Source organism: Tachypleus tridentatus, chromosome 7 (assembly GCF_004210375.1).
Source record: "Tachypleus tridentatus isolate NWPU-2018 chromosome 7, ASM421037v1, whole genome shotgun sequence".
Lineage (NCBI taxonomy): Eukaryota > Metazoa > Arthropoda > Merostomata > Xiphosura > Limulidae > Tachypleus > Tachypleus tridentatus.
Genome location: NC_134831.1, coordinates 143,953,472 through 143,978,551, shown reverse-complemented (window position 1 = coordinate 143,978,551; position 25,080 = coordinate 143,953,472). Strand labels below are relative to the sequence as shown.

At 33.3% G+C, this 25,080-nt stretch overlaps 2 protein-coding genes across 5 annotated transcripts in view; both read left to right on the top strand.

Annotated features, from left to right (window-relative positions):
- The window catches only part of Fen1 (Flap structure-specific endonuclease 1), a 49,076-nt gene extending 35,689 nt beyond the window's left edge, over positions 1-13,387 (top strand). For all 4 annotated transcript variants that reach the window (XM_076514488.1, XM_076514489.1, XM_076514487.1 and 1 more), the window contains 8 exons: positions 1,055-1,164; positions 1,598-1,734; positions 3,103-3,169; positions 6,110-6,241; positions 11,597-11,683; positions 12,416-12,480; positions 12,591-12,708; positions 12,857-13,387. In XM_076514488.1, the coding sequence (XP_076370603.1) occupies positions 1,055-1,164; positions 1,598-1,734; positions 3,103-3,169; positions 6,110-6,241; positions 11,597-11,683; positions 12,416-12,480; positions 12,591-12,708; positions 12,857-12,934 (794 nt within the window). In that variant the 3' untranslated portion in view covers positions 12,935-13,387. The remainder of the gene's footprint in view (positions 1-1,054; positions 1,165-1,597; positions 1,735-3,102; positions 3,170-6,109; positions 6,242-11,596; positions 11,684-12,415; positions 12,481-12,590; positions 12,709-12,856) is intronic.
- Positions 13,388-18,509: 5,122 nt separating this feature from the next.
- Positions 18,510-24,602, top strand: LOC143256798 (protein unc-93 homolog A-like). The gene is made up of 3 exons (XM_076514486.1): positions 18,510-19,582; positions 22,481-22,748; positions 24,123-24,602. The coding sequence occupies exons 1-3, from the start codon at positions 18,611-18,613 to the stop codon at positions 24,347-24,349; spliced, it is 1,467 nt and encodes a 488-aa protein (XP_076370601.1). The 5' UTR covers positions 18,510-18,610; the 3' UTR covers positions 24,350-24,602.
- Positions 24,603-25,080: the final 478 nt, after the last annotated feature.

Here is a 25,080-nt window from a genome sequence, read left to right as displayed (position 1 = left end):
TCATTCAATGCTATTGATAACTGTAAGCAGTCAAGTGCATAAAGTAATACAAATAAATGAAAATAATTATGAAAAACCGAATAGAAATATAATTAGCTATAAGCAGTAACTTACCCATGATGGAAAAGGAAATTTTATGATTTCACATTATATTACTTTTATTTTCATCTTAAGACAGTTAATGCTTTGTGCTATTGTTTAAAGGTAGTTTTCTGAAGAATCTGACTATTGTAAAACACAGAACATATGTGGAGTTTCAAACATTCACAGTCTTTCATTTCATTAGTGGTTTTAGACAAGTGACTAGTCTGCCATTCAAGACAGTCCAATTTGTGCATAACTTAGATGTGCATCAAATGATTGTTTTGAAAAAAATAATAATAACAACAACTTACCATTGAAAATATTTCTTTCCGGAACGACTTTTAGTGACTGTGTACTTCTGACATGACTGAACATTTATTTATCTTAAAAGAATGAAATGTTTCCACTGAAGTGAAACATAGTTGACTGTAAAATGGGTGAAAAGATCGTATCAGTCAGTAAATAGTACTGTTAGGGAGTGAGTGTTTATACTAATATATTATTTTGTGTTAGATATTTACAGGAGTAACTAATGCATGTGTTTTATGGAAAGTTTAAGTATTTGTTACTTCTTCATTGTTAAATTATATATTAAAGCATCATTTATTTTTTACAAGCAGTAACAAGATTATTTAACCCAGATACCTAAATGTTACACATGTATGTTGTTGACAGTGTTTACTGGGTAATCATATTCAAAGCTTTGATACTGACAAGCAGATACAAAGAAAAAGTGATATTTTTCTTACCTGAAAGAGCCAAAGTTTCCTCACACTGTTACTGTTATTGAGAAGGAAAATGTATCAAAATTCATGTGTTTATCCTGGTATTCTTCATTGTCCAGGGTAAGAGGGGTATCAAAAAGTATTTATAAAAAGTTGTTTTACTGGTATTCAAATGAGCCATAGTTTAAAAATTTATAAGATCTTGTATGGTTATTCTGTAGTTGACTTGTATACTGTTACATTAGGTGTTGCTGAAGATGTGAACAAGTTCACACGACGACTTGTAAAAGTTACGAAACAGCACAATGATGACTGTAAGGAATTACTTCGTCTCATGGGTGTCCCTTATGTGGAGGTAAAGTTAAAAAAACTTGTGCTTAGAAGTAGAACACTATCTTATTTCATATTAGTGTGATAATAATTGTTTTTTAAAAGATTTATAAAAGAAACAACCTTAAAGTGGAGAATATAGAACCTTATGATTTATTTTCAATTTAACGAGAACATTAAACAGAATAGTATGTCTAGCATTACTTTAGTGTGTGGATTATGAAAAACTACTGCAACATTAATATGGAAATTTTGACAATATTTTATCTATTATTTACAGCAACTGTGTAATTATCAGGTTTTTAGCATTGCTTAAATGAGATGTACAGATAGGGATTTGATTTGAAATATTTTATGGAAAATTCCATATTCTGAAACACTGAGCTAGTTTTAGTAGCAAAATATTTTATTCAAACAGTTATACACCTATTTGAATAACTTGTTAATTTTGTTAATAGGCTCCATGTGAAGCTGAAGCACAGTGTGCAGCTCTGGTAAAATCTGGCAAGGTTTATGCCACAGCAACAGAAGATATGGATGGATTGACATTTGGATCTAACATTCTCTTGAGACATATGACTTTTAGTGAAGCCAGGTACAGTCTGCCATTTGATTTTGTTCTCAATTGTAATTTACAGACAGTAAAATTGCTAAATGTACCAAAGACAACATTAAAAAAAAAAAAAGCAAGAGCCTTTAGTGTTTTTCATGGTGGTAGAAAAACTAACAACAATTTGTAGGATAGTAATATATAAATGTCATATCAAGCTATTGTGGAACACCATATACAAAGTGAAGGCTGTGATTATAAAGAAAAAACTTATGATGAACCTGGACATATCTCTTGGTACTGTTAGAAAGATAACACACAAGATCACATAAAACAAACAAAAATTGTCTAGTCGCATCTCAGAACCAATGGTGTGTTTGTGAGAAAGATATTCACAGAAACTGACATCACAATCAACTCATTTGATCATTCATTTATTGTGTCCCCTGCTGCTGAACCAATGCTTTTTCTTTTGGTATGCATTTGATTTACTTGAAGATGATCTTAGATCCTACTGTTCACTTACAGTGGAAGTTGTGTAGAAAGATTGTCAAGGTATGTGGTCCTGAGGTTCACTTCATCATAGTTTGCAGAATTTTCTTACAATGGAAATTAGTGTATCAGTGTATAACAGTTGTATGTGCTGATAGCCATCAACAGTGACAGTGAATGAAGTTTTTGTGAGAAGAGTATGAATTCTGTGATGGGGTTCTTGTAAAGTGTGATTAATTTTCACAAATCAAAATGTGTCTCTAATAATAAACGCACTTTATTTCATAAAGTCATGAGTCATCTATTTGTGGAACTGGTTTTAGTTGTAGTTTTGCTTATATTTCAAGTTTTAGAATTAATATAATCTGGAACTACAATATAGTCGTTTCAACAGTTTATTTAGCTTCACTTTTCTGTTGCTTTTTTTTTTTTAAGTGAAGCTATAAACATTTTGAATTGCCAAATTAATATGTTGCTTGATAGCCTAAAACACACTGAAACATGTAAATAATATCTAAAGTGTATTGGGTGAAAAAGTGGAAACTTGCCAGTCATTGTCTTTTTCTTTTCTTAATCTCAAATTGAATATCCTAGAAAACTTTGATATTGTGAACACTCCTTTCTTAAACACCTTGACTGAGCTTATTATGTACATTTAGAAAAAAAAAATTATGCCTTGACATTTTTTTACAAAAGCTGGAGGTAAAAGACTGATATTACAGCTTTTTATTTTCAGATTTGTAGTGACAGTAAATTAGAAAAGTGTAGAATATGCTCACACTACTTACCTCTTTTATTTTTTTATTACTCTTGTATACATATGAGGTAAATTGTGTTTATAGCTTTGTGCCATAGGGATGGATATTTTAATAAGTTAAATATTTTAGCTCTGAAAGTTCTGTTTTTCAATTCTTGTTTCAGAAAGATGCCAATCAAGGAGTTTCATTTGCAGAAGGTTTTAAATGAACTTGACCTCAACATGGATGAGGTGAGAAGTTATTTGATGTATTAAATATGAAACCAATAAAAATATTGTTTGAGTTCTATGAAGAAACCAGAAAAGGCATGGCTTTGACCAGTTTTTTTGTCACAGGGTTCAAAATTTTCTATTTAAAGCCGGACATGTCCTTTAAAATATCAAGTTTGACCGGCACTTTCCCATCTATCACTGGACATTGTGACTGGTGGTCATATTTTTAACATATCGAACACAAATACATCATCCCCTCAGCCCAAAGATTTTGCTTAAAAGTATTTTCTATGCAAAATTTAAGATGTAATTTAAGACAAGAAAAGCAAATTTAAAAGGTCATGAATGCTCACAAATGCTTTTATGTCGCTTTATGCACAGCCCAAAGATTTTGCTTAAAAGTATTTTCTATAATGAGTGGATGAATGGAACAGAGGCTGACTATGGCTGGAGTATAATAACACTACCGGACTGATGCTTTGCTCAGTTTGTCAGGAATATGACCAAAGTAGTGGAAGGCAGAAGAACACCTTCATAACAGGATCTTCCAACCTGGGAGGAAGTGCTGTTAAGGAGAATGAAAACAGTTGAACCCACAGTCTTAAGTTGTCAAGCTAAGACAGCAAAAGAAACACCTGATTTAACTCCCATGATGAAAGAATTGAGCAAACTTAACCAGACCGAGAAAGATAGTTTTCTTGTACTGTTCAGGACTGCCATTTATATGGCTTTGAATGCCAAACCATTCAGCGATTTTTAAGAGCTTCTGTTGCTGCAGGAGCAAAACTTTGGTATGAACTTAACAGAACATTATGCCAATGACAAACAAGCAGTTATCTTTACGAAGAATATTGCAGAAACAATTAGAATTAATGTCAGATCTTGTCTGCACACCTCATTATTCTTTGGCATTATAACTGACGGCTCAACAGACACTGCCAACATTGAGCAGGAGATAGTCTGTGTAAGATACTTGGACAGTGACTGTTATCCAGTAACCCACTTAATTGCAAGTTCCAATATGTGACTATTGGAAGTTTGACCGGCAAACTTGATATATAGTCCAATATGTGACTATATATGGCAAGTTTCCCGGCTGGCTTGAATCAATTGTATGCCTGACAGCTGATGGGACAGCTGTCAATTTTGGCACAAATAAAGGACTTGTTAGCAGATTGAAGGTGCAAAAACCTTATTTTATAGGGATCTATTGTGTTAGTCACATATTGGAACTTGCAATTAAGATTGTCAAGGACATCCCTTACCTTGATAGTATCCAAACCTTTTTAGAAAACCTATGGAAGTTTTATGTATTGTGGTCATAATACATCTATCTACAATAGATGTGTCAATGAGGCTTCACAGGCCTCAAAGAAGCTGGTAAAGCCAACAACATTGTTGTTAGAAAGCCAACAAAAGGGACAGGAACTTGGTGGGTGGCCTACAAAGAGCTGCTCTGGAGTCAGTTTCTCATAACTGGCCAGCTTTAGCAGAGCATTTGTATCAAGTAAAGCTGCATGACAAAGGGGAAAGTGGACAGAAATCTGCAGGATTATACAGTACTTTGACAAGCCTTAAATTCATCCTGTACATGGACATACTCTTGGCAGTTCTGCATGTTTTGACATCTCTTAGTCTCAAAATGCAAGACAATTTTGCTACTGTGAACATTGTTTTTGACAAACTTGCTCTTTGCAAAGAGAAGCTGGGCAATCTGAATCATGTTGAGAGATCCCAGAAAATTGTTAAAGAGCTCACAACATGTGAACAAACTGGCAAGTGGTTACTTAGAGGAAAGGTGATTGCTGTTAGTGGTAAGACAAGGTCCAAAGGCTCAAAAAGTGCCACAAAAGAGACAGGTACTCAATCCGTGGCTGAAGAAACTGCCATCTTGATAGGTAAAATTGCCACATATCTCAATGAGAGATTTGAAGAATTTGATAAGGATTTTATTGGTGCCTTTCAAATTTTTGAACCAAGCAACTGGTCTAAAAGCAAGGAAGCATTGTCATCTTATGGCCATAATGAACTCCAGACACTATTGGACCACTTTGGTGCTCTGCTAGAAGCTAAGGGTTTCAACATTGCAACTGATATTTGCCAAGCTGACTTACACGAGACACTGCTCAAAGCCACAAGATTTGCAAATCAGATGAGTCCCTGGCAAGTAGTGCAAGTGGACTGTGGGCCCACATGTTAAGTCAAATTACTGTTGAGGACGGTAAACCTTTCTCTGGATCAAAAGTGTTGGCCTTGTTATGCCTCATGCAGGTGATTTCCACATCATCTGCTGAACCAGAACGTGGATTTTCCTAGATGGCAGTTATTAAGGTTGACTGGCAGTCCAAACTAATAAATGATTCTCTTAATGACTTGATGACAATAAAATTAGCTAAGAATAAGACCTGTGATCTTGCAAGCACAGAATTGCTGTGCAAGTCTGTAGAATCCTGGTGGAAGGATAGTAAAAAAACCAGACAATTTGCGAGTCCACATGGAACTCGCACACATAGAGACAATAGAGATACTGAGTCTACATCAGCTGATGTCTTAATGCTGGATGACTAAATCTACCAGTTTGATTGATGTGTCATTTTTAATGGATACAAGGCTTGTTGTCACCTGCTTTGAAATAATGTTTCAGTGCCATAAATAAAATGATTCTGTTTTATATAATAATTGTCTCTACTTGATTTAATGTTTTCAGTACTGTCCGGGACAATTTTGAGGTGTCCTGCTAAAATTTCAAATGTCTGGCAGATTTCACTGTCCAGCAGGACATGTGTCCTGCTGAAAATTTAGAATATTTTTACCCCTGTGTCAGTAAAATTGTGCATTTATCTTAATATTCATGTGCTATAAAAGCATGTTAGAAAGATAAACTGAATAATTATATTTAAAGTTTTCCTCTTGGCATTTTTTATATGCTAATTATAAAAAAATATTTTAAATTTTCAGTTCATTGATCTGTGTATTCTTTTGGGCTGTGATTATTGTGAGAGCATCCGTGGCATTGGACCAAAACGTGCTATCGAACTTACCAGACAATACAAGAACATTGAAGAAATTATTAAGCATCTTGATGGAAAGGTAGTAGTAAATTCAATGAAAATTATATCAGTAGTAATGAACCTTTTATTACAAATATTAATTGTTCTAATGAGTCTAAGACTGCCTGATTGGCATATTCCTAACTTTTAAGTTGTTTTGGCACTTTCACTGTCATATGAATTACATTAAGTAGAATAGTTGTTAGTTATTATTCCAGGTTGTTTTGATTATAAAGATAAAATAAAATGGCTAAAGTGACAAGAGAAACATATAAAGTTTCTTTGTGGCATAGTAATATTGGCAAAGTAATATTTAGGATTTAATTTCTCATAAATCAAACATCGTGTTTCAGATGTACATCATTCCTCCACAGTCTTATTAAATAGGTGTATTTTACTCGCATTTTGATTCACTTACTCACTAATTTTTATTTTCTTAATTTTTCTACTTTAATTTCATTGTTTTTTACCATTTTTATTCTCTTTTGTGGCAAGTTACGAGTTATTTTATTTTCTCTCCATTTTCAATTTTGTGAGTTTTGTACCTGAAGTTTCAGGTAGTCATGACTACAGCTGTTGCAGTGGAATTATAGACCAAGTCAGATAAGTCAAAAAGTGTCATCTCTGGTCCCTTGGGGTTTGACCAATTTCATGCATCAATCAAAACAAACTCATGATTATTTTATCAAATTATCAATGATTGGGAAGATTTGGTTTTGGACAACCATTTTCACCCTCCTGAATATAGCTTTCAGTCACTTGTCATTTCGAAGGTCTTGTCCAGATCTCTTACCCCTGCATTTCTTGGGGACTAACCTTTGGGTCATTATTTTAGTGTTTCCCCCATCTCCTTGATATTAGGATTCACAGAAGTTGTTTTGGGGAGCATTTACATTCAAAGGTCAGTATGCTTGGAATCCCACATAATGTGGACATCAGGACATCATGCTTTTAATTATCATACTTCCTACTTATCTCGTTTGGACTCGCATCACTTCATTCTACTTCTCCTTTATAATGGCTCATACACCAGTAGTTTAATTACCTTTTCTCTTGTCTTACTCTGACTACCCTTCTCAGGTCAAGGTTAGTGGAAGCCAGACTTCTTGAATTTGCCCACATTTGGAAACTTTTGGTGTTCAATCCTTTAGTTCTGAAAGTTGTTTCAGTAAGTATGGCCCTCTACTTCCATTCATCTCTCCTGTTTTTTCTCACAATGTCTATTCCTTCTCTTCTTTGTGGATCCTGTTTTTGCCTGCCTGTCTCATTGCAGGTCCTTCATTCCCATTGTTCTATGGATGTATGGCTGCTTCTTGCCTCCTCACAAGACTAGTCAGTCCTACATCCTCAATTTTTCTTCATGACACTCATAGTGGGTTGGATTGTGTGGAGGTTTTTTTTTCAACTCCTTTCTCCATTGGGCTCTACCTGCTACACTTCAGTTGTAAGCTGTGGAATGCCTTACATGCAGCATATCATCCTCTCTGTAAGCTGTGGAATGCCTTACATGCAGCATATCATCCTCTCCTTTTCCTAGTGCATGAGAGATCGTCTGTCTTTTAGGAACACGGGCTTCTCTTGAAGCTCTTTTTCCTTTCAGTTCCATACATATACATCACCATCAGTGATTTTGATAGATTAATGGAGCCTTGTTTGGGATCCTTTGTATGCCCATCTTTCTTTTTCCTTTCCCTTACAGACTGACTTTGACTAATGGTTAGATTGAAATGATACTACTGTGGATGATTTTTCCTTGTCCAAAGTGTCACATTTCATGGATGCTTTCTTTTTTGTTTTTGAGTTGTGTATCTTGCCACATGGAAGGTTTTGAAATGGATTCCTCATTCTGAATCCTCTCTATCTACCTCTGAAATTATTGCTGCTTTTTGGGCTTTTCTTTGCTTCCTGCAGGATTCTAGGGGCCTATTAGTGGTGGTTCACTTAGAGTTTTCTACAATAGCCTTGTACAGATCTAGCAAGGGGTGTTTGGTTGATAGAACTCTGTGATCATACATTAGATCTTCTTTTTTGAGCCCATTGCTGCTCCATCACTTTATTAGCATGTCACAGTTGAGGTGCAAATCAATCAGTTATCTGTCCTGACATGATTCTCCATTCCAGAGTGGTTTTCAGATCTACCTACATTGTTGTTGTTGGTGGTTTTTTGTTATGTTTTGTGTGTTCTGTTGGCTGTTTCAGGTTTGGATGCTTTTGCCACTTTTTTCAATACACCAGTTGCCCAATTTTAATCTCCTGTTTCTCATTCTCTGAACAGTCAATGCTGTCAGTTGGGATTGGTTACATTGGTATCCATATACATATCTTCCTATATATCTCCTCCCACATATACTTCATACCACTCTGTGTAGTGTTCTGATTATTGTATGTTTTGGCTGGCTTGCATGTTTCCATTGCTGCACCAGTTTTTGATGTTGCCTATTTTTCTTCCTGTTCTTCTTCCTCCATGATTGAAAACCTATGTGGTACATATACTACTTTTGGTCTGTTCTAAAGAGTTATCATCCCTTTTCCTATTGCTATTTTTTGTACATAGCTTTTCTGTCTCCTCTGTTATGGGCTATCGGACAGTGTTATTTGCCACTTTTTGGTATGCTGACTTTGTGTGTGTTTTGCAGTTATCAGTCTTATCCATGTTGTTTCATTCCATTCATCCCATCCTCTGCTCTGCTTCCCTTCATGATTACACCTCTGTGTGATCCTTGTATTCTTCCCCAGTCTTCATTGAAACTTTTTTTATTAATGGTCATTAAATCATCATTCATTGAAGTTCCTGTTACTGCTCTTGTTATCCTTTTGATGTGTTTGCAGTTGATGTTTGACTCATTTTATTTTTTAAATCCTATGTCTTTAAGAGTTCAGCTACTCAAGAGGATACTTTTCCCACTTTTATGAGTGTTTGATTTCATTCTCCTCCTTTGTGCCCAGTGAGAATCCTGGTGTTTGGTGTATGATACATGTCACTCACTTTCATGGTTTTTGAGTGCATTTAGCTCAATCATGAAATTTTCAAATCTTATGTGATATGTTTTCAATTACTCTTCAAGGTTGAATTTGCTTGATTTTTTTCCCTTCCTCTAGATGATAGTCCCCTTTTTCATGGTTTGTTTCAATTATATGCATCACCTTACCTTGTCCCTGGCATAACACTTCCAAACACTTTGGGGAGACATCTTCAGTGTTGTAACAATTTTTTGTTGATGATAAGTATTCTTTTTCTTTTTTTTTTTTTTTGCAAGAGCCTGTTATTGTATATTTGGATTTCACTCTGTGGAAAATGTTACCTGACCAAGTTTTCTTAGTCTTGAACCTGTACTGTACAACTTGTGATCATATACCATGTTTGACTGTAGTTTTCAGGCTCTTCCTACTACAGATCTTATATACAATTCCAGATGCCTCCATATGTTGGGTGATCAACTCCTTTGTGTAATATGTGGTTCAAAATACAGTATCAAAACAAGATCACAAACACTCTGAGGTGGGGAGTTCTGCAGAACCACTGATTGGTATTTTTTATGGTTTGTTGCTCTATAAATATGTTCCTCCAAGATTGTACACTAATAGACTAACATAAATAAACCAGACAGATTATTGCTTATCTCTGATGATCTGTGACATCAAGGCTTTCCTTACTGTTTTCTCAATATACAGTTACATATGTTGCCAGTTGACATGATTGCTCTGCTTTCCAAGGTAGGGCGTTGTAGTCGCTCATTGCAGTGCTGTGCTCCAATGTATTTTTTTCTACATCTTCTAGTGGAGTACAGTGGTCCTTGCCACTTAATAGTTTGTAGCCAGTGGGATGATGAACCATGAAGACCTGTTCTCCTGACTGTGCAAGATATAATTTACTTCAGAGTAGAGTGGTAGCATTTTGCTGGTATAGATGGCATGATGTTTTCCCTACCACAACCGATATATAGTTCTAGATGTTGTGAGGTGTTGGATGTTGTAGTTGATCCCTGTGGATGAGGCACCTTTCATCATACAGTCCACCTTATGTATGTTCATTGGGGATTGATTGTTGGTTGGAGCTGGACCAGCTACATAATTTCTTTCATGTGTTTTGGATGGTACACTTTTTGTACTGCAGACTGGATGATAAATTTCCAATGCTACCAGGTTTTTGACTGGAGATGCAACTACAAATATAAGTCCCCTTTCCTACCATCCCCTTTATATTGAATCTGGTGTTGGTTGTAGCTAGATGAGGCAAATAAATTTGTATGTATAAGGCTGAGTATCCTCCTCATGGACAGGGCAAAACTTTTAGTGCCACCTGCTTTCGGACTGGAGAGAAAAACCCACCTAGACTCCCCTCCTTCATACCATCTGCTGTATGTTGGTTTCTGGTGGATTTGATGTTGCAGGTGCATGATTGTGAAGGTGGATTTCTTGGCATGGAAGATTTTCTTCCTTGTTGGAAGGTAGAGAACCTTCTTTCTACTGTGGACCTTATATGCAATTCTAGCTGCCACCAGGTGGTGGTGAAAAATCAAACTCTCATTTATGATCTGTTGCACCATAATATTTTTATACTAGGGTATCTTATTTCTGTAATCTTTTCTTGTGGTTCTTTCATGTTTCTGCCCACTGTAGTAACACTCTACTACAAGATGAAGAGTATACCTGGCTCAGAAGTGGTGTGGTCTTTCATGGATATGTTGTTTTTATTTCCTTCTCACAGCCCATGGTTTTCATTTGAGCATTTCCTAAAGGAGGATTGCCTTCTCTCCAACCTTCCAGCAGTTCAAAGTGGTATTTTAGTTTTTTGTGAGAAGAGGTTTGATATTGTATCAGAAGTCAAAAGTTTCCAAAACTTAAAATGCATTTCTGATAGATATTTGCTTCTGCTCACATTTCCCATATGTCCCCCTCACTTCCAGTGTGGTTTGATGTAGTTTGGCCAGTCTTGAAGTGGTTAATAGCTACAAGATTAAGAGAGGGCATTAGTTACTATAGAAGTAGTGTCTCTCTTATTGGTGGAAGGTTGATTTATAATCACTTGCATGTTAATATACAAAGGTAAGTGGGAGTGTCAAGACCAGTGACAAGCAAATTTTGCATGAGGAGATAAGTATCCATTGAAGACACATTTTGAGTTTAGGAAAATGTTAACTTTCATCAAAATTTTGATGGCAGAATGTTTTTCATAAAGACGGAAAGCGATTTAATTGAATACTTGATTACTTTTATGTAACACACTGTTGTTTGAAATTAACTGTAAAGCTTATTTAAAGTGTGGTTTTATAGATGAAATACTTCTTAGTTTGATAAACTTCTTCAGAAATATCACATTTATATTTAAGTGTAACTTGAATCTGCATGCGTATGTTTTGAACATGGTTATCTCTAGTTCAACTGTGTTATGTAGAAATATACCATACCTTCTGACTGGATGTTTAATGAAGCAAGAAAACTGTTTAAAGAACCTGAAGTGGCTGACTCGGAAATCCCTGAGGTAATTTAATAAATGTTTACTCGTCTAAATGCATTATGCATAAAAGTTAAGTTTTTTATGTATGCGTATATAGCATGGTTTCATTTATTCAGGAAAATGGAACACTAATAATAATAACTGCTATAAAAAATGCTTCAAGTGAAAATTTGTATTAGGCTTATTCATTACGTATTGAATAAAACTTATATTGCAGTTTTTTCACCCTTGTTACTATTAATGTGATTTGTGCTTTGTTATCTGTAACACTACAACTGTTGCAGAAAAACCTGTTGGATTAATTATTGATTTGTTTGTGGCATGTTTGTGGTTAAAAATTTGATACCAAAGTCAACTGAAAAGAAAATTTTAACATGGATACAACTTAATAATTTAAAGGCTTTTATAACCTACAAATATTTGAGAGACAGTTTAAGTTAATTTTTCTAAGACACATACATTCTATTAAAAATATTGTTTTGCCATCTAAGGTATTAACAGTTTGTTCTAATTGTCCTATAATTTAATTTTTTGACATAATTACTGCAATTAAAAATAAGATTTTAAAACCTTAAATAAGAATAAAGGTATGAATAAGGTAAACATGACTTTCTGACATAATTATTTAGTGTTTCACGCATACAAACATTATTAATTTCTCATGTTTTTTAGTTTTTCAGTTTTTTAGTTATCTTTAGAAATAACTAGGAGCAGGGATTGCATTTTAATTGTTTTTTTGTTTTTTTTATTGATCAGTTGAAGTGGAACGAGCCAGATGAAGAAGGTCTTGTGAAGTTTCTGTGTGGAGATAAAGGATTTAGGTACATAGTTAAATTTATGCAAGTCTTCAAAATATTATAAAAGGTGTTTTAAAAAATGTTTAATTTTATTAAACGTGGTAGGTTATATCTGTTTTACTGATACGTTACAGTGAAGAGAGAGTACAAAATGGAGCAAAGAAGCTTATTAAAGGTCGTCAAGGTAGCACACAAGGCCGACTGGACTCCTTCTTCAAGGTCATTCCTGGTAATAGCCCAGTGAAAAGAAAGGTAAATAAAACTTAGTAGAAGGCATTTTCATGTGGGACAGCTGTTTTTCATTATTATTAATTGTCATCCATGACTTACTTTCAGAATAAACATGTTTCATAGATAACTCAAAAATTTATATAAATTATTATTCTAATTTTCTCCTCAGGCAAATGAAACAAAAGAATCTGGTAAGAAGAAATCCAAAACTGTTGGAAGTAACAAGAAGTTTAGAAGACCAAAGTAGATGAGATACTATCCACCTGTATATATATAATTTTATTTTTACCAGTAATTTTTATTTTACAAATTCTCCATCTCTAATTCAAATATGTTTGTAGTATAATTGATTATTTACAAGCCCTCAGAATATTGGTTACTTATGCTATCACCTTTTTTTACAGCTTCTTTTACACTTCCTCTAGTAACAACATTTAAACATACAAATGTAAATACAGGTTGTATGTTTTAAACATACAAATCTATAAATAGGTTGTTGTATGTTTTAAAAGTTGTAATATAGGACTGTTCCAACTTAAATGAGAATTTTGTAAGGTGTTCTAAAAATCAGTATGATCATGCAAATTTGTAACCCTAGCATTGTGTTAATGTTCCATAGCATTGTTTTATATTGGAACATCTTATGTGAGTATGTAATTACTACATTTCAATGGGAAATAAAATTCTGTATTGTCATTAAGAAGATTTTGTTTCTTTAATTTTTCAAGTTGATTGATAAGCATACAATAAGAACAAATTTAGATGTAATTTGTGTATTATTAAATAACGTTTGCAAAGCTAGCTTGTGTGCATCTGACTTGTATTTACCAGAGAATGTTATTGATAATGAAAATAATATCCAACTATTTAACTACTGCTTCCTTTAGTTCAGAATAGTTACTTATATTTGCATTAAAGGTCTCCTGGTAATCTAAAGTCATATGTCGTAATAAAAAAAACAACTTTAATTTTACTTTTTTTTAAATTATTGATTTTGTGAAGGCCCTTGTAGCAGAATTACAGGTTCTTGTACACAGCTCTAGCAGAATTACGGGCTCTTGCACACAGTTCTAGCAGAATTACAGGCTCTCGTACGCAGTATTGATATGACAGAACATATGCTTTCACATATTTCTGGCTAATGAAGGTTCTTATACTCAAAATCTTTGCACATATTTCTGTTGCATAAAGATTTTTATTCATGACCCTAACTGTACTTTAAAATTAAAAAAAATTAAAAATTAATGCATTTCCAGTCATTTAAAAGGTTTTTATAGACTGTCTTCATTGCATGAAAGACCTTGCTTGTTTGTTTTTATGGTTGAATGAAGATTTTGATACAGTGTCCTATCTTAAGGTTCTTGTAAACTGCAGAAGAATATTTAATTTATATATATATCACATATTTAATTTATATATATATATCACTTTTATATATCTATGGGGAAAGAATCTTGCTCAGCATTAATAAAAATTGTTCTAAATTAAAATATAATACATATTAATAAGATAAAAATTATTTGTCTTAATTTTTGTAGAATAACGTTATACATTGGTAACAAAGGAATCTTGAAACTCATAGTGAAAAACCACTTGTATAAGAGCTGCTCAAATACAAGAAAAAAATTCTCACATCTCAACTGTAAAATATTTAAATTTATTAGTGCTAGTTCTCATAATCATTATTTGTTTTTTTGTTTGCACAATGATTAAATATTTTCTTGCTGGTGAGTGTACATCCATTTTGACTTCTTTACAAACACCTAAATACCATTTAGCTATGTCTTTTTGAATAAATTTAAAAGCTGTAGTAGAGAGAAGATCTGAAAAGCTTTACTGAGAATACTTGTAACTTAATATTGAACTTTTATATAAATGTATAAAGAATGATTTGTGGCTAGACAGAAAAAAAAGACAACTGAAACTGTGAGTTTTAAGAAAAAATGGAGGGCAGAAAAGTAAAATCTGGGAAGAAAAACAAATATTAGAAATATTAACGAATTTCTTGAACTCGTATATTTAAAAAATATATGAATATATACTACTGAGGACTATCAAAATGGTGTGAATTCAACAATTATTAATGTCCATATTTGTTAATGCATATATTGTACCTCTACTTAAAATGTAAAAAAATATCCATAACACTATGTAACAAAATTTTTACTTGTTCCTGGGCAGAAAGTGTTATTTTCCAATTGCTTATGCCTAAAGTAAATGGAAAATACCTTTTTTTTTTCTCTTTAAACTTTGCTTTTGTGACCTGGGTAATGAAATTTTCAAATTTACCCACTTTCCAGAACATTCCAGGTAGATTCAGTGCTGAGTAGCTGATAGAGAATTTTCTCAACCTTACAAGAATATTCTAAAATGTTGTAGAACTTACAAGAATTTTCAAAAACCTTTTAGAATTTTCTAGAACTTTCCATAGTAATATATATATATATATACACAGGGGCTCACCACTTCAGTTTAGTTTTAGCTGCCTAAGTAAACACATAGACCTATCTGATTTTATCAGAGATGGTATCAAGAAGCTTCAAGTATTCTGCTACGTATGTGGCCAATTTATCAAGATGAGTGAAAAGTACTCTGTGACAGCATTTGCTAAAGAGACCTCAATGACTTGATCAGAGGTCTTGGTCTAACAAAGTCGAATGCCTAGCTTTTGACATCTAGGCTCAAGGAGTGGGATTTGTTAGATGAGTGTGCAATCGCAAGTCAGAGGAAGCGTCACCGACATTTTTCAAGTTTCTTCACTCGTCAAGATGGGCTTTGCTTCTGCCACAATATATTATCTGGTCTGTGCAAGGCAATTGGAATTGCCTGTAACCCGAATGAGTGGTGCCTCTTCATTGATAGCTCATCCAGAAGCCTCAAAGCTGTGCTGCTCCATAACAGGAATAAATATCTGGCTCATTCGATGCACCTCAAAGAGGAATACAACAGCATCAAGACCTTGCTAGAAGCCTTGAAGTATGATGAGTATGGCTCGGAGGTTATCGGAGACTTCAAAATGGTGGCATTCCTGATGGGTCTACATAAAGGCTTTACCAAGCATCACTGTTATTTTTGCCTTTGAGACAGCAGGGACACTGCAGCGCACTACAAGAGGAAGCACTGGCCACAACGGAGCGATTTCTCTATGAGGAGGCACAATGTCAAGTGTGAGCTGCTAATGGACCTCCAGAAGGTGTTGTTCCCACTATTGTATATGAAATTGGGCCTCATGAAACAAATTATCACAGCTCTTGATAAGGAGTCTGCAGTCATCAAGTACCTTCAAGACTTCTTCCCTAAGCTGTCTGAGGCAAAGGTCAAAGCTGGTGTCTTTCTTGGACCACAAATAAATAAAATTCTGGAGTGATACGTGAAAGTGATTTTACGTTACAGTCGCAAATCACGTAAAACTACTCACTTCTAAACATTTTTGTATAACTTTAGTATAAATACATGTAAATCTTGATTAATATGTTGTTTTGTTCAGATTTTATATAAATGAAGATGTGCTCGGTTTTACATAAAAATAGGTTAATTTCTAAATTTCATTATTCAGATCACAAAAGCAAAGTTTGAAGGGTATAATGGCCATTTTTTGTATTTTTACAACATAAGCAATTAAGAAATAACAAAATTTGTGTTACATGGTGTAATAATAATAATCTAAGTTTTGGTTTTACCTTCTTACCGAGTTCTACATTTTAATATAGGTTTGATGAGAAAACCTATCTAAAAAGACAAAAGGAAATATAAAAGAGTTGCTTCATTCCAACAGATAGGATTTTTTCATGATACATGATATTTCTGTAGCGTATCAAAAATTCTGCTAGATCTAGTATTTCTTAGTTTTAAATTTATTTTCACGAATCAGTATTCTGCACTCAGGTGCTTATGCTATAGCCTCTTAGACACAACCAGTCATTACCTTTTTGTTCTAGACATAATTGGATTGCTATAAATATGCAGAATGCTATCAAAGTAACATTTTTGTATTCCATTGTGTAATATATCACCACCCTAAGTGCTAGTTTGTAGAATTAACTCTGTTCAAAAGTGATATGAACAGTTATAATATTAGAGACACTATCTGATTAATATAATTTTATGATCTAAATGCTGTGTAGCTATAGTATTAAGCAGAAAGCTTCTCTAAAAGGAACGTAGAACAAATAGCACAGCTAAAATAGTAAAACACAGTTACTGAAACAAAGTGAGAAAAACGTACTTAATTATTTGCAATGTTCATATGATGGTTTATGTAACTTATTTCTCTAAAGAAACATTGTATTATGTTTTTGTTTTTTTAAAAAAGAGGGAGCAACATAATATATACACAGTACATATATGTTGATATTTTAATGCTCACCTCTTACTATGTTCACCGACAACTAACAAAACTCCTGTGAGGATGTACCTAGTTTGACCATATTTGTGATTAACCAACAGCAATTTATAAATACAATAAATTTTACATGGAGTGTGTGAAACGCATCAACGAAACATTGGTGTGTCTTCTTCAAGTAGAAATATGTTCCTTACTTTATAACATACCTGAAGAAAACAAACTAACATATTCCTTACTTTATAACATACCTGAAGAAAACAAACTAACATATTCCTTACTTTATAACATACCTGAAGAAAACAAACTAACATTCTGATGAAATGTTTGTTCTCCACACAAATAAAATTGTTATTATGCATACAAATTGTTATTGGTTAATTCAGTATTGTTTTGACAACGTAGTGAGATATTTGTTTATGATGTCATAACTACCAGGAAAGTTGACAAAACATAATTTAAGTGGTCAACTTTTAAGTGGTTCTTCAGCATAAAGTTTGCATTATGAAAGTTCAATTTGAAGAAAAATCTAAAATGTTTCAAAATATAATAGTATCGCTGTCCAGATATTCAAACAAAGTTCATTTAGAATATTCCAAGAAAGAAACTAGTGATTTGTTCAAATAGTGTACTGTGTCTTTCATTTTGTAGAGTTTCCATTGTATATAATCCTTGACCTGATCTTCATATGTTTCTACCCACCATATACATTCAGTAGGTAATTCTTAGAACATTGTATTTCTTCAGAAACAAGAACACAGATGGTTAATAAAACTTCAGTTGAAATATTTGCATAGAATAATGAAGATGTAAAGCATGACAATGCTACCGGCATGTTTACGTACTTGGTTCATAACTCCTTGAGCAGTTGATAAAAGCAGAGCTACAACAGGTAGGTACGTGCGTGAAGGAATACGTCACTCAATTTTTTTAGATGAAACGTTCATATCATTTAATGATTTAGCTCCAGATGACATAGTAGTTGACATCCTTAGGTCGCATTTCTTTTTGGTTTTGCCGTTCCCTTTTCATAGCTGTGCAATTTTTGAATTGATAAAAAATTGCAATAGTTATATGTAAGAACATACCTTCACTTCTCATTTTCTAATTTTTTTCAGAAAACTATGCTTCACCAGTTCTCGTCTTCTCAACAAATGATAGTTTTAGATGGGAAAATATTTTTAACTTGTATAAAAGAAATATATATATTTTGTTAGACTTATTTTTCCTCCTTGAATAAAAATTTTCACTCGTTCTCAAGGGAGACAATTATTGCTGCGGTTTAATCATCTTATAATGTTTAACGAGATTACCTCCACCAATATTTTCTTAAACTCAACAACGAGGTGTTAACACTTAACCATTGGGTTACCAAGTGTGTGACAGCGATATATATATATATATACATGTTAAGCTCTTATCATAACACCAAGGTCCTTATCAGCATTACACAACCACTATATTCTAACGGTGTGTTACAAATCCTCTTACTTACGAAACTGATATATCGTTCAACTTACTCAGTCTTTCTCTTCCAGTCAGGCGTTGATTTTATGTAATTTATAAACGGTAAAATCAGTCATGGCGGATTCAGATATAAAAGGTGACGGTTATAATAACATTACTTTTGTTATAACCGAACAAGAAACGGGGGAGACGCCACAGTCTAATGGCAACCCAGTTGTAAACCTATCTACTGAAAAGTGTGTTTCCGTCAGCAGGGGAAGGTTGATTAAGAATTTGATAGTCATATGTTTCGGATTTTTGTTCTTGTTTACCACATTTCAAGCTCTTGCAAACCTTCAGAGTACTTTAAACAGTGAAGAGGGAGTTGGTGTGGCTTCACAGAGTGTTATTTATGGTTCTTTAATCCTATCGTCAATGTTCGTCCCATCTTTTCTCATAAAAAATTTGGGTTGTAAACGGACAGTAGTATTGGCAATTTTGTGCTACGTTCCTTTTATAGCAGCAAATTTTTATCCTCATTGGGGAACGCTTATACCAGGAGGATTTGTCTTGGGCCTTGGGGCTGCTCCTTTATGGTCCGCAAAATGTACGTATTTGAATGAAATAAGCATTAAATATGCCGACATTGCCCAGACAGCTGAAGATACGATAATTGTTCGATTTTTTGGCGTCTTTTTTATGTTTTTTCAGTCTTCTCAAATTTGGGGAAATCTGATATCGTACTATGTTCTTCGGCCAGAAAATGAAACCAGTTTCATTGTAAACAGTAAAGATTTCAATTCTTCACTCTGTGGGTCAAACTTTTGTAACCAAATTGAAAGTGAAATTTTTGAACAGCCAGAAGATTGGAAAGTACACATGCTGATTGGAATCTATCTTTCCACTGCTCTTTGCGGTGCACTTTTAACGGGATTATTTCTTGATCCCCTAGAACGAGAAAATGTGTATTATGGAAAGAGGTTAACAGGTGTTCGACTTCTGCTTGCAACACTAAAACACCTTAAAAATCCCCGTCAGCTTCTACTCATTCCACTTACAGTTTATAGCGGTTTAGAGCAGGCATTTTTTCTTAGTGATTATACGAAGGTAAGTGTTTTTGAAATCTCAAATATTCCGGCTTTGCAACATAAAAATAAATGAAAATTTCCGAGTTATGTAAAATAATATAAGCGGTTCAAAGCTTAAAAGTTGAAATTCGTCTTGAAAATGTTGCCGGCAGTTTTCACTAATTACTATAATATATATATATTTATATATATTACTTTTTGTTAAACATTTATTACAGTAATTTTTAGTGAATTAAAATTTATTTCGTTAGTTCGTTTGCTGGTTTCGACATTACTTTTCTTTCGGAATTGTTTTAATAAAAACTGTTGTTTTAAAATACTGATGGTGTTAAATATTATTAACATGGTTCTTCCATGCATATATAACTTTCATTTCTAACTGTAACACCACCTCGATTACCTGCTTATAATAATTTTTAGTGTTATTTGTTTGTATAAATTTTACTCTCACTTCTAGTTTAAAAACTATATTTATCCCAAAAGATTATTGTTTTTGTTTATCCAAATACGTTGTTTGATGTTACAAATAGTTAAAACTGCATAAATAAGCAATATTTGTAATAACTTTCACAGCCGAAAAGTCAACTATCTTTTAATTTAAATGTATCATATACATACGGTGATAAAGTTTTGATGCAAAGAATATAAATATTTGGGAAAATATTCGACTTGTTTATTAAAAGCCGTGATAAAACAAGTAGGACAGCATAGATTTTCTTAAACGTTTGGACGTGCTAACATGACATACAGTATAATCGACTTGCACTAAGTGTCGTCGTTATTGCCGTACAAATACTATAGTTCTTTGCTTTTTTACATGTAAAAAGTGTTTCATAACAAGTACTATATTTCTTTCGAATACTACGAAGTAAGGATATAAGTTTAAAAGGTATAATATGTATAAAGCATTTCTATGGAATTTCATACTTCGTGGGCCCGGCATGGCCAAGTGTATTAAGGCGTTCGACTCGTAATCCGAGGGTCGCGGATTCAAATCCCGGTCGCACCAAACATGCTCACCCTTTCAGCCATGGGGGCGTTATAATGTGACGGTCAATTCCACTATTCGTTGGTAAAAGAGTAACCCAAGAGTTGGCGGTGGGTGGTGATGACTAGCTGCCTTCCCTCTAGTCTTACACTGCTAAATTAGGGACGGCTAGCGCAGCTAGCCCTCGCGTAGCTTTGCGCGAAATTCACAATAAACAATTCATACTTTGTTATACAACTATCTTCAGCAATGTTTAATAGAACAAAATTAGGAGGCTGTTTGCCATTGTATTTTTTTAAAAAGTTGCTTTATTCGTAGTAACACTTGCATAATAATACTATTTCGTTTCACAAACTGAACAATTGCAGTGCAAGCGTACTTTGACGTTTAACTACTTTGCTATGCTTTGAGTGTCATTGTTGGCAGATTTTAGCTACTCTTTTGGGGTCCTAGGCGAGCTCCTTGTTTAGGTCTTAATTTTAAACAATCTAATCTATCATTTCTGGGCACAGCATGGCCAAGCGTGTTAAGGCGTGCGACTCGTAATCTGAGGGTCGCGGGTTTGCATCCCCATCGCGCCAAGCATGCTCGCCCTTTCAGGCGTGAGAACGTTATAATGTGCGGTGAATCCCTCTATTCGTTGGTAAAAGAGTAGCCCAAGAGTTGGCGGTGGGTGGTGATGACTAGCTGCCTTCCCTCTAGTCTTTCTTTGCTAAAAACAAGTTCATTATTCTGTTGTAATTGAAACACAACGTATAAGAACGCCAACTTCCAATGAAGGCAAAAGATGTAAGTGTTGTGTTACAATTCAATGTATTGTTGGTTTTATACTAGCATCGCTATTTTGATAACATGGGAGGCGTGGTTTGTTTGTTTGTATGTTTTATCGCAAACCTACACAATAAGCTATCTACGTTCTGTTCACTACAGAAAACCCCGGATTTTAGAGTTGTAAGTCCGTAAATTTATCGCTGATCTACTGAGGGACAACAGGCATGATATTGAATAATATTATATTAACTGTATGCTAAGTGTTGCAGTCCAATATAGTTATGTGTTTTTTTTCATTAATAATTAATTTTTACCCCTCCAGTGACACAGTGGTATGTCTGCTGACTTACAATGCCAGAAACTGGGTTTCGATACTCGTGGTAGGCAGAGCACAGATAACCCACCTTGTAGCTTTGAGCTTAATTTCAAACAAACAATTAATTTATATATAAGCACCAACCACAGCGATATGATAACTTTAAGTGGAGTCGCCAATATTGTCAAATCATTGTATTTTCGCCACAATAAGCTAAAATGAAGAATAACAACATATTTATTAGACATTTCGGAATACACACATAACCACCATCAATAAATTATTACAATAAACACAAAAATTACAATTATACATTGAATTTATTTGAATCTTAAACTAAAACTTACGAAAATGGTAATAGGTTATTGATTATTCAGAATTTAATGAATTAACTTTTAAAACCGGTTTAATGAAGGAGTGTTACGCCAACTATTAATGAATCGTATTTATTTAATTTTAAAACTCATTATATTAACATTTCCTCTTTCATAATTACTTTGAATTAAATCATAAATATTTAATAACTTCTCAAGTTCTGAGACCATCTTTTTATTTTCTAACAGGTTAAATATACAAGTAATTTCTGTCTTGTATTTATTATGAATTTATATGAAATTCATTTTCGAAAGATAATAATGCATCAGAAGTAAACACACAAAAAATATAAAACATTAAATTTCTTATTTGTATGGTAGACGAAAAAAAGATTTCTACAATCTCTTATATGCCAAACTGAGAATTGTGAACAAGAAATTAGAGTATGTAAGTTGTTGGTGAAATATGAATTTAATCTGTCATACTATATATCATTATCGTTCTGATAAATGTTTTTCTTATTCCAGGCTTACATTGCCTGTTCGTGGGGTATTCACAGAATTGGTTTTGTCCTCATCTGTTTCGGTGTTGTAAATGCTATTTTCTCTTTGCTCTCGGGGCCTCTTGTAAGACTATTCACTCGACTTCCTATTTTTATCACGGGTACTATGGCAAATTTAGGTGTCACTATCACTCTTCTCTACTGGCAACCTAACCCTGATCAAACTATCATTTTGTTGGTGTTGGCTGGTGTTTGGGGCTTGGGTGATGCAATCTGGCAGACTCAAATTAATGGTAAGCCTCAAAACTTAAAATTAATGTTTAAATAAAGAAAAATTGCAGACAGTTCTTAACGCTTACGCTAAGGTGTAAAATATTATATATTTCTTTCAGTTATATATATTCATCGATCTTATTTTGAACTAACAGATGTATAAAAGGATATAAAATTTATTATTACCAAAATATAGAAGGTCATTATGAATAATTCGATGCATTACTAAATAGTATATTGTTTCTATCTTGTTAATGTCTCCATACGTGTTATTAAGAAATGAACGCTGTTAAATATATAAATTGAAGAAAGAGATAGAGAGAGAAAAACAGTGCTACCTGGTGTAGTTTATTAATGATAAACCTCTAAATGTATTTATTGTACTCGAAGTAAAGAACGTTTAGTTATCTTTAAGACGGGTCACATAGTACTTCGTTGTTTTTTTCTCTGTATTTCATGAATTATTTAAATAATTATCATCTATATAATGCTTGATTTTTTATAATCTGTTTCAAACTTTGTTATTTCTTTTTACCTAAAGTTATATCTAATCCTCTATGATTGATATTTGGAATAAAATATTTATTCGAAAAACCTGTAGTTTTGTTAGAAAAATATAACGATATTAAATAATAAATGGAAATTTCAGTATTAATGTATTACAGATGGTTTCTTTGTTTTCTGTCAAGCACAAAGCAATACAATGGGCTGTTTGGCTCAATGATGTGTATCGAAAACCAGTTTATAATATTAGGAGTCTTCAGATTTATATCTCAACCACTAGAGGTGTGGGGCATTTAGGAACAGTCTAATTCATTTGTAATTTATCTAGAAAAGAACCTTGATCAAGTAATATATTGAACAATAAACAGAATATTCAAATTCAGTGTGCTTAATAGCGAAGTTAAATATTTAAAAATAATGCATTAAGCAATATAGTAAAATATTTGTACAATATATTATAGAATGGCATCTTCAGAACGAACATATCAAATAGTCAAGCATACTTTTCATTTCAATAACGTTCATAGTAATAACGAAGCCTTAACAACAGCATTATGAGAAAACGATGTACAAAAGCCGTACAGTTTTCATTATAAGATATAAAAATATATAAGTACTCTCCTTTCATTCTTCTGTAACTTTATTTCGATTTATATATGTATTTTTACATATATATTTCTCTACAAGTGGGTTTTCTCGACATCACTGTTTATTTCGATTTATTTCTGCTGCTCAAATGGACTCAAAAGTCCTGATATAGGATGAGACCAGTCGTTAAATATGTAGCTAAACTAATATTTAAAAAAAAAAATCGTGTACCACGTATTTAGTTATATATAACTATATATATATATAACTCCTTTTATTTTGTTTTATTTTTTTCCAAACAGCTTTATATGGAGTTTTATTCAAGAATGATGAAGAGGCAGCGTTTTCCAACTACAGACTTTGGGAATCTATCGGTTTCAGTATGGCATTTGCTTACAGTACCTACTTATGTATTGACATAAAGATCTATATCCTCCTAGGCTTTCTATCAGTAGGTATTCTAGGATACCTGATCATCGATATTCGTACGATGTGCTACTACAAAGGAACCTTTTCTATAGACCATTAGATACTTTGTTACTGTTGCAAAAGAAAGTGCATCGTGTGTTTGCATACGTGATCACGAGTTAATTTAAATTTTAAATGGTGTCCTCATTATTTCTAAGAGTACACTGTGGAATTGACTTTTAAGTTATCAACAACAACAACACTCTATTCCATTACATACTTTGTAGATATAACACATAATATACTTTGTTTTTTGTACCGTTCAACAACGTCGGAGCTCTGATTATGATATTAAAATATATAATTTTAAATCATTTTATATTTTCATGATTCGAACTTTGCTAGAGGGGGTTGCTGCTCCTTAGTATTTTCGGTAATTGTTTGGTCTTCTTACCGCGATTTATTGAACCATGAAGGGTTAGCAAATGCGTCACAGAACAACAATATAATGTTACCAAATAAACACCATTCTCTGAAGTATACAGTTATACTACATTTGCTACGGAACTTGATTGTTGCACTGACTGTATCGTTGATTTTCTTCGTAGTGATCAAAGGATTAAATTAAAGTATTATGTACTTAATATAAGTAAAATACGGCCAAATAATCTGTAAAAGTCGTTTATTGTTTCTCTTCACAACGTTAATTTGAAACAATGAAATGCTTATGTATTATACTGCACCACGATTAAATTAATTTTTATACACATTTATAAGTCACACCATAGAATAAATTCAATCCTCTCTAAGACTTTTGTTCTGTATTTCTTCACTCAAATATAACTAACGGGA

Bases quoted from the DNA above. Each gene is read 5' to 3' on its own strand.
- LOC143256798 (XM_076514486.1), top strand. From the start codon at position 18,611: ATGGCGGATTCAGATATAAAAGGTGACGGTTATAATAACATTACTTTT. The intron at 19,583-22,480 runs GTAAGTGTTTTT...TTCTTATTCCAG, and splicing joins TTCTTAGTGATTATACGAAG to GCTTACATTGCCTGTTCGTG. The intron at 22,749-24,122 runs GTAAGCCTCAAA...TTTTCCAAACAG, and splicing joins CTGGCAGACTCAAATTAATG to CTTTATATGGAGTTTTATTC.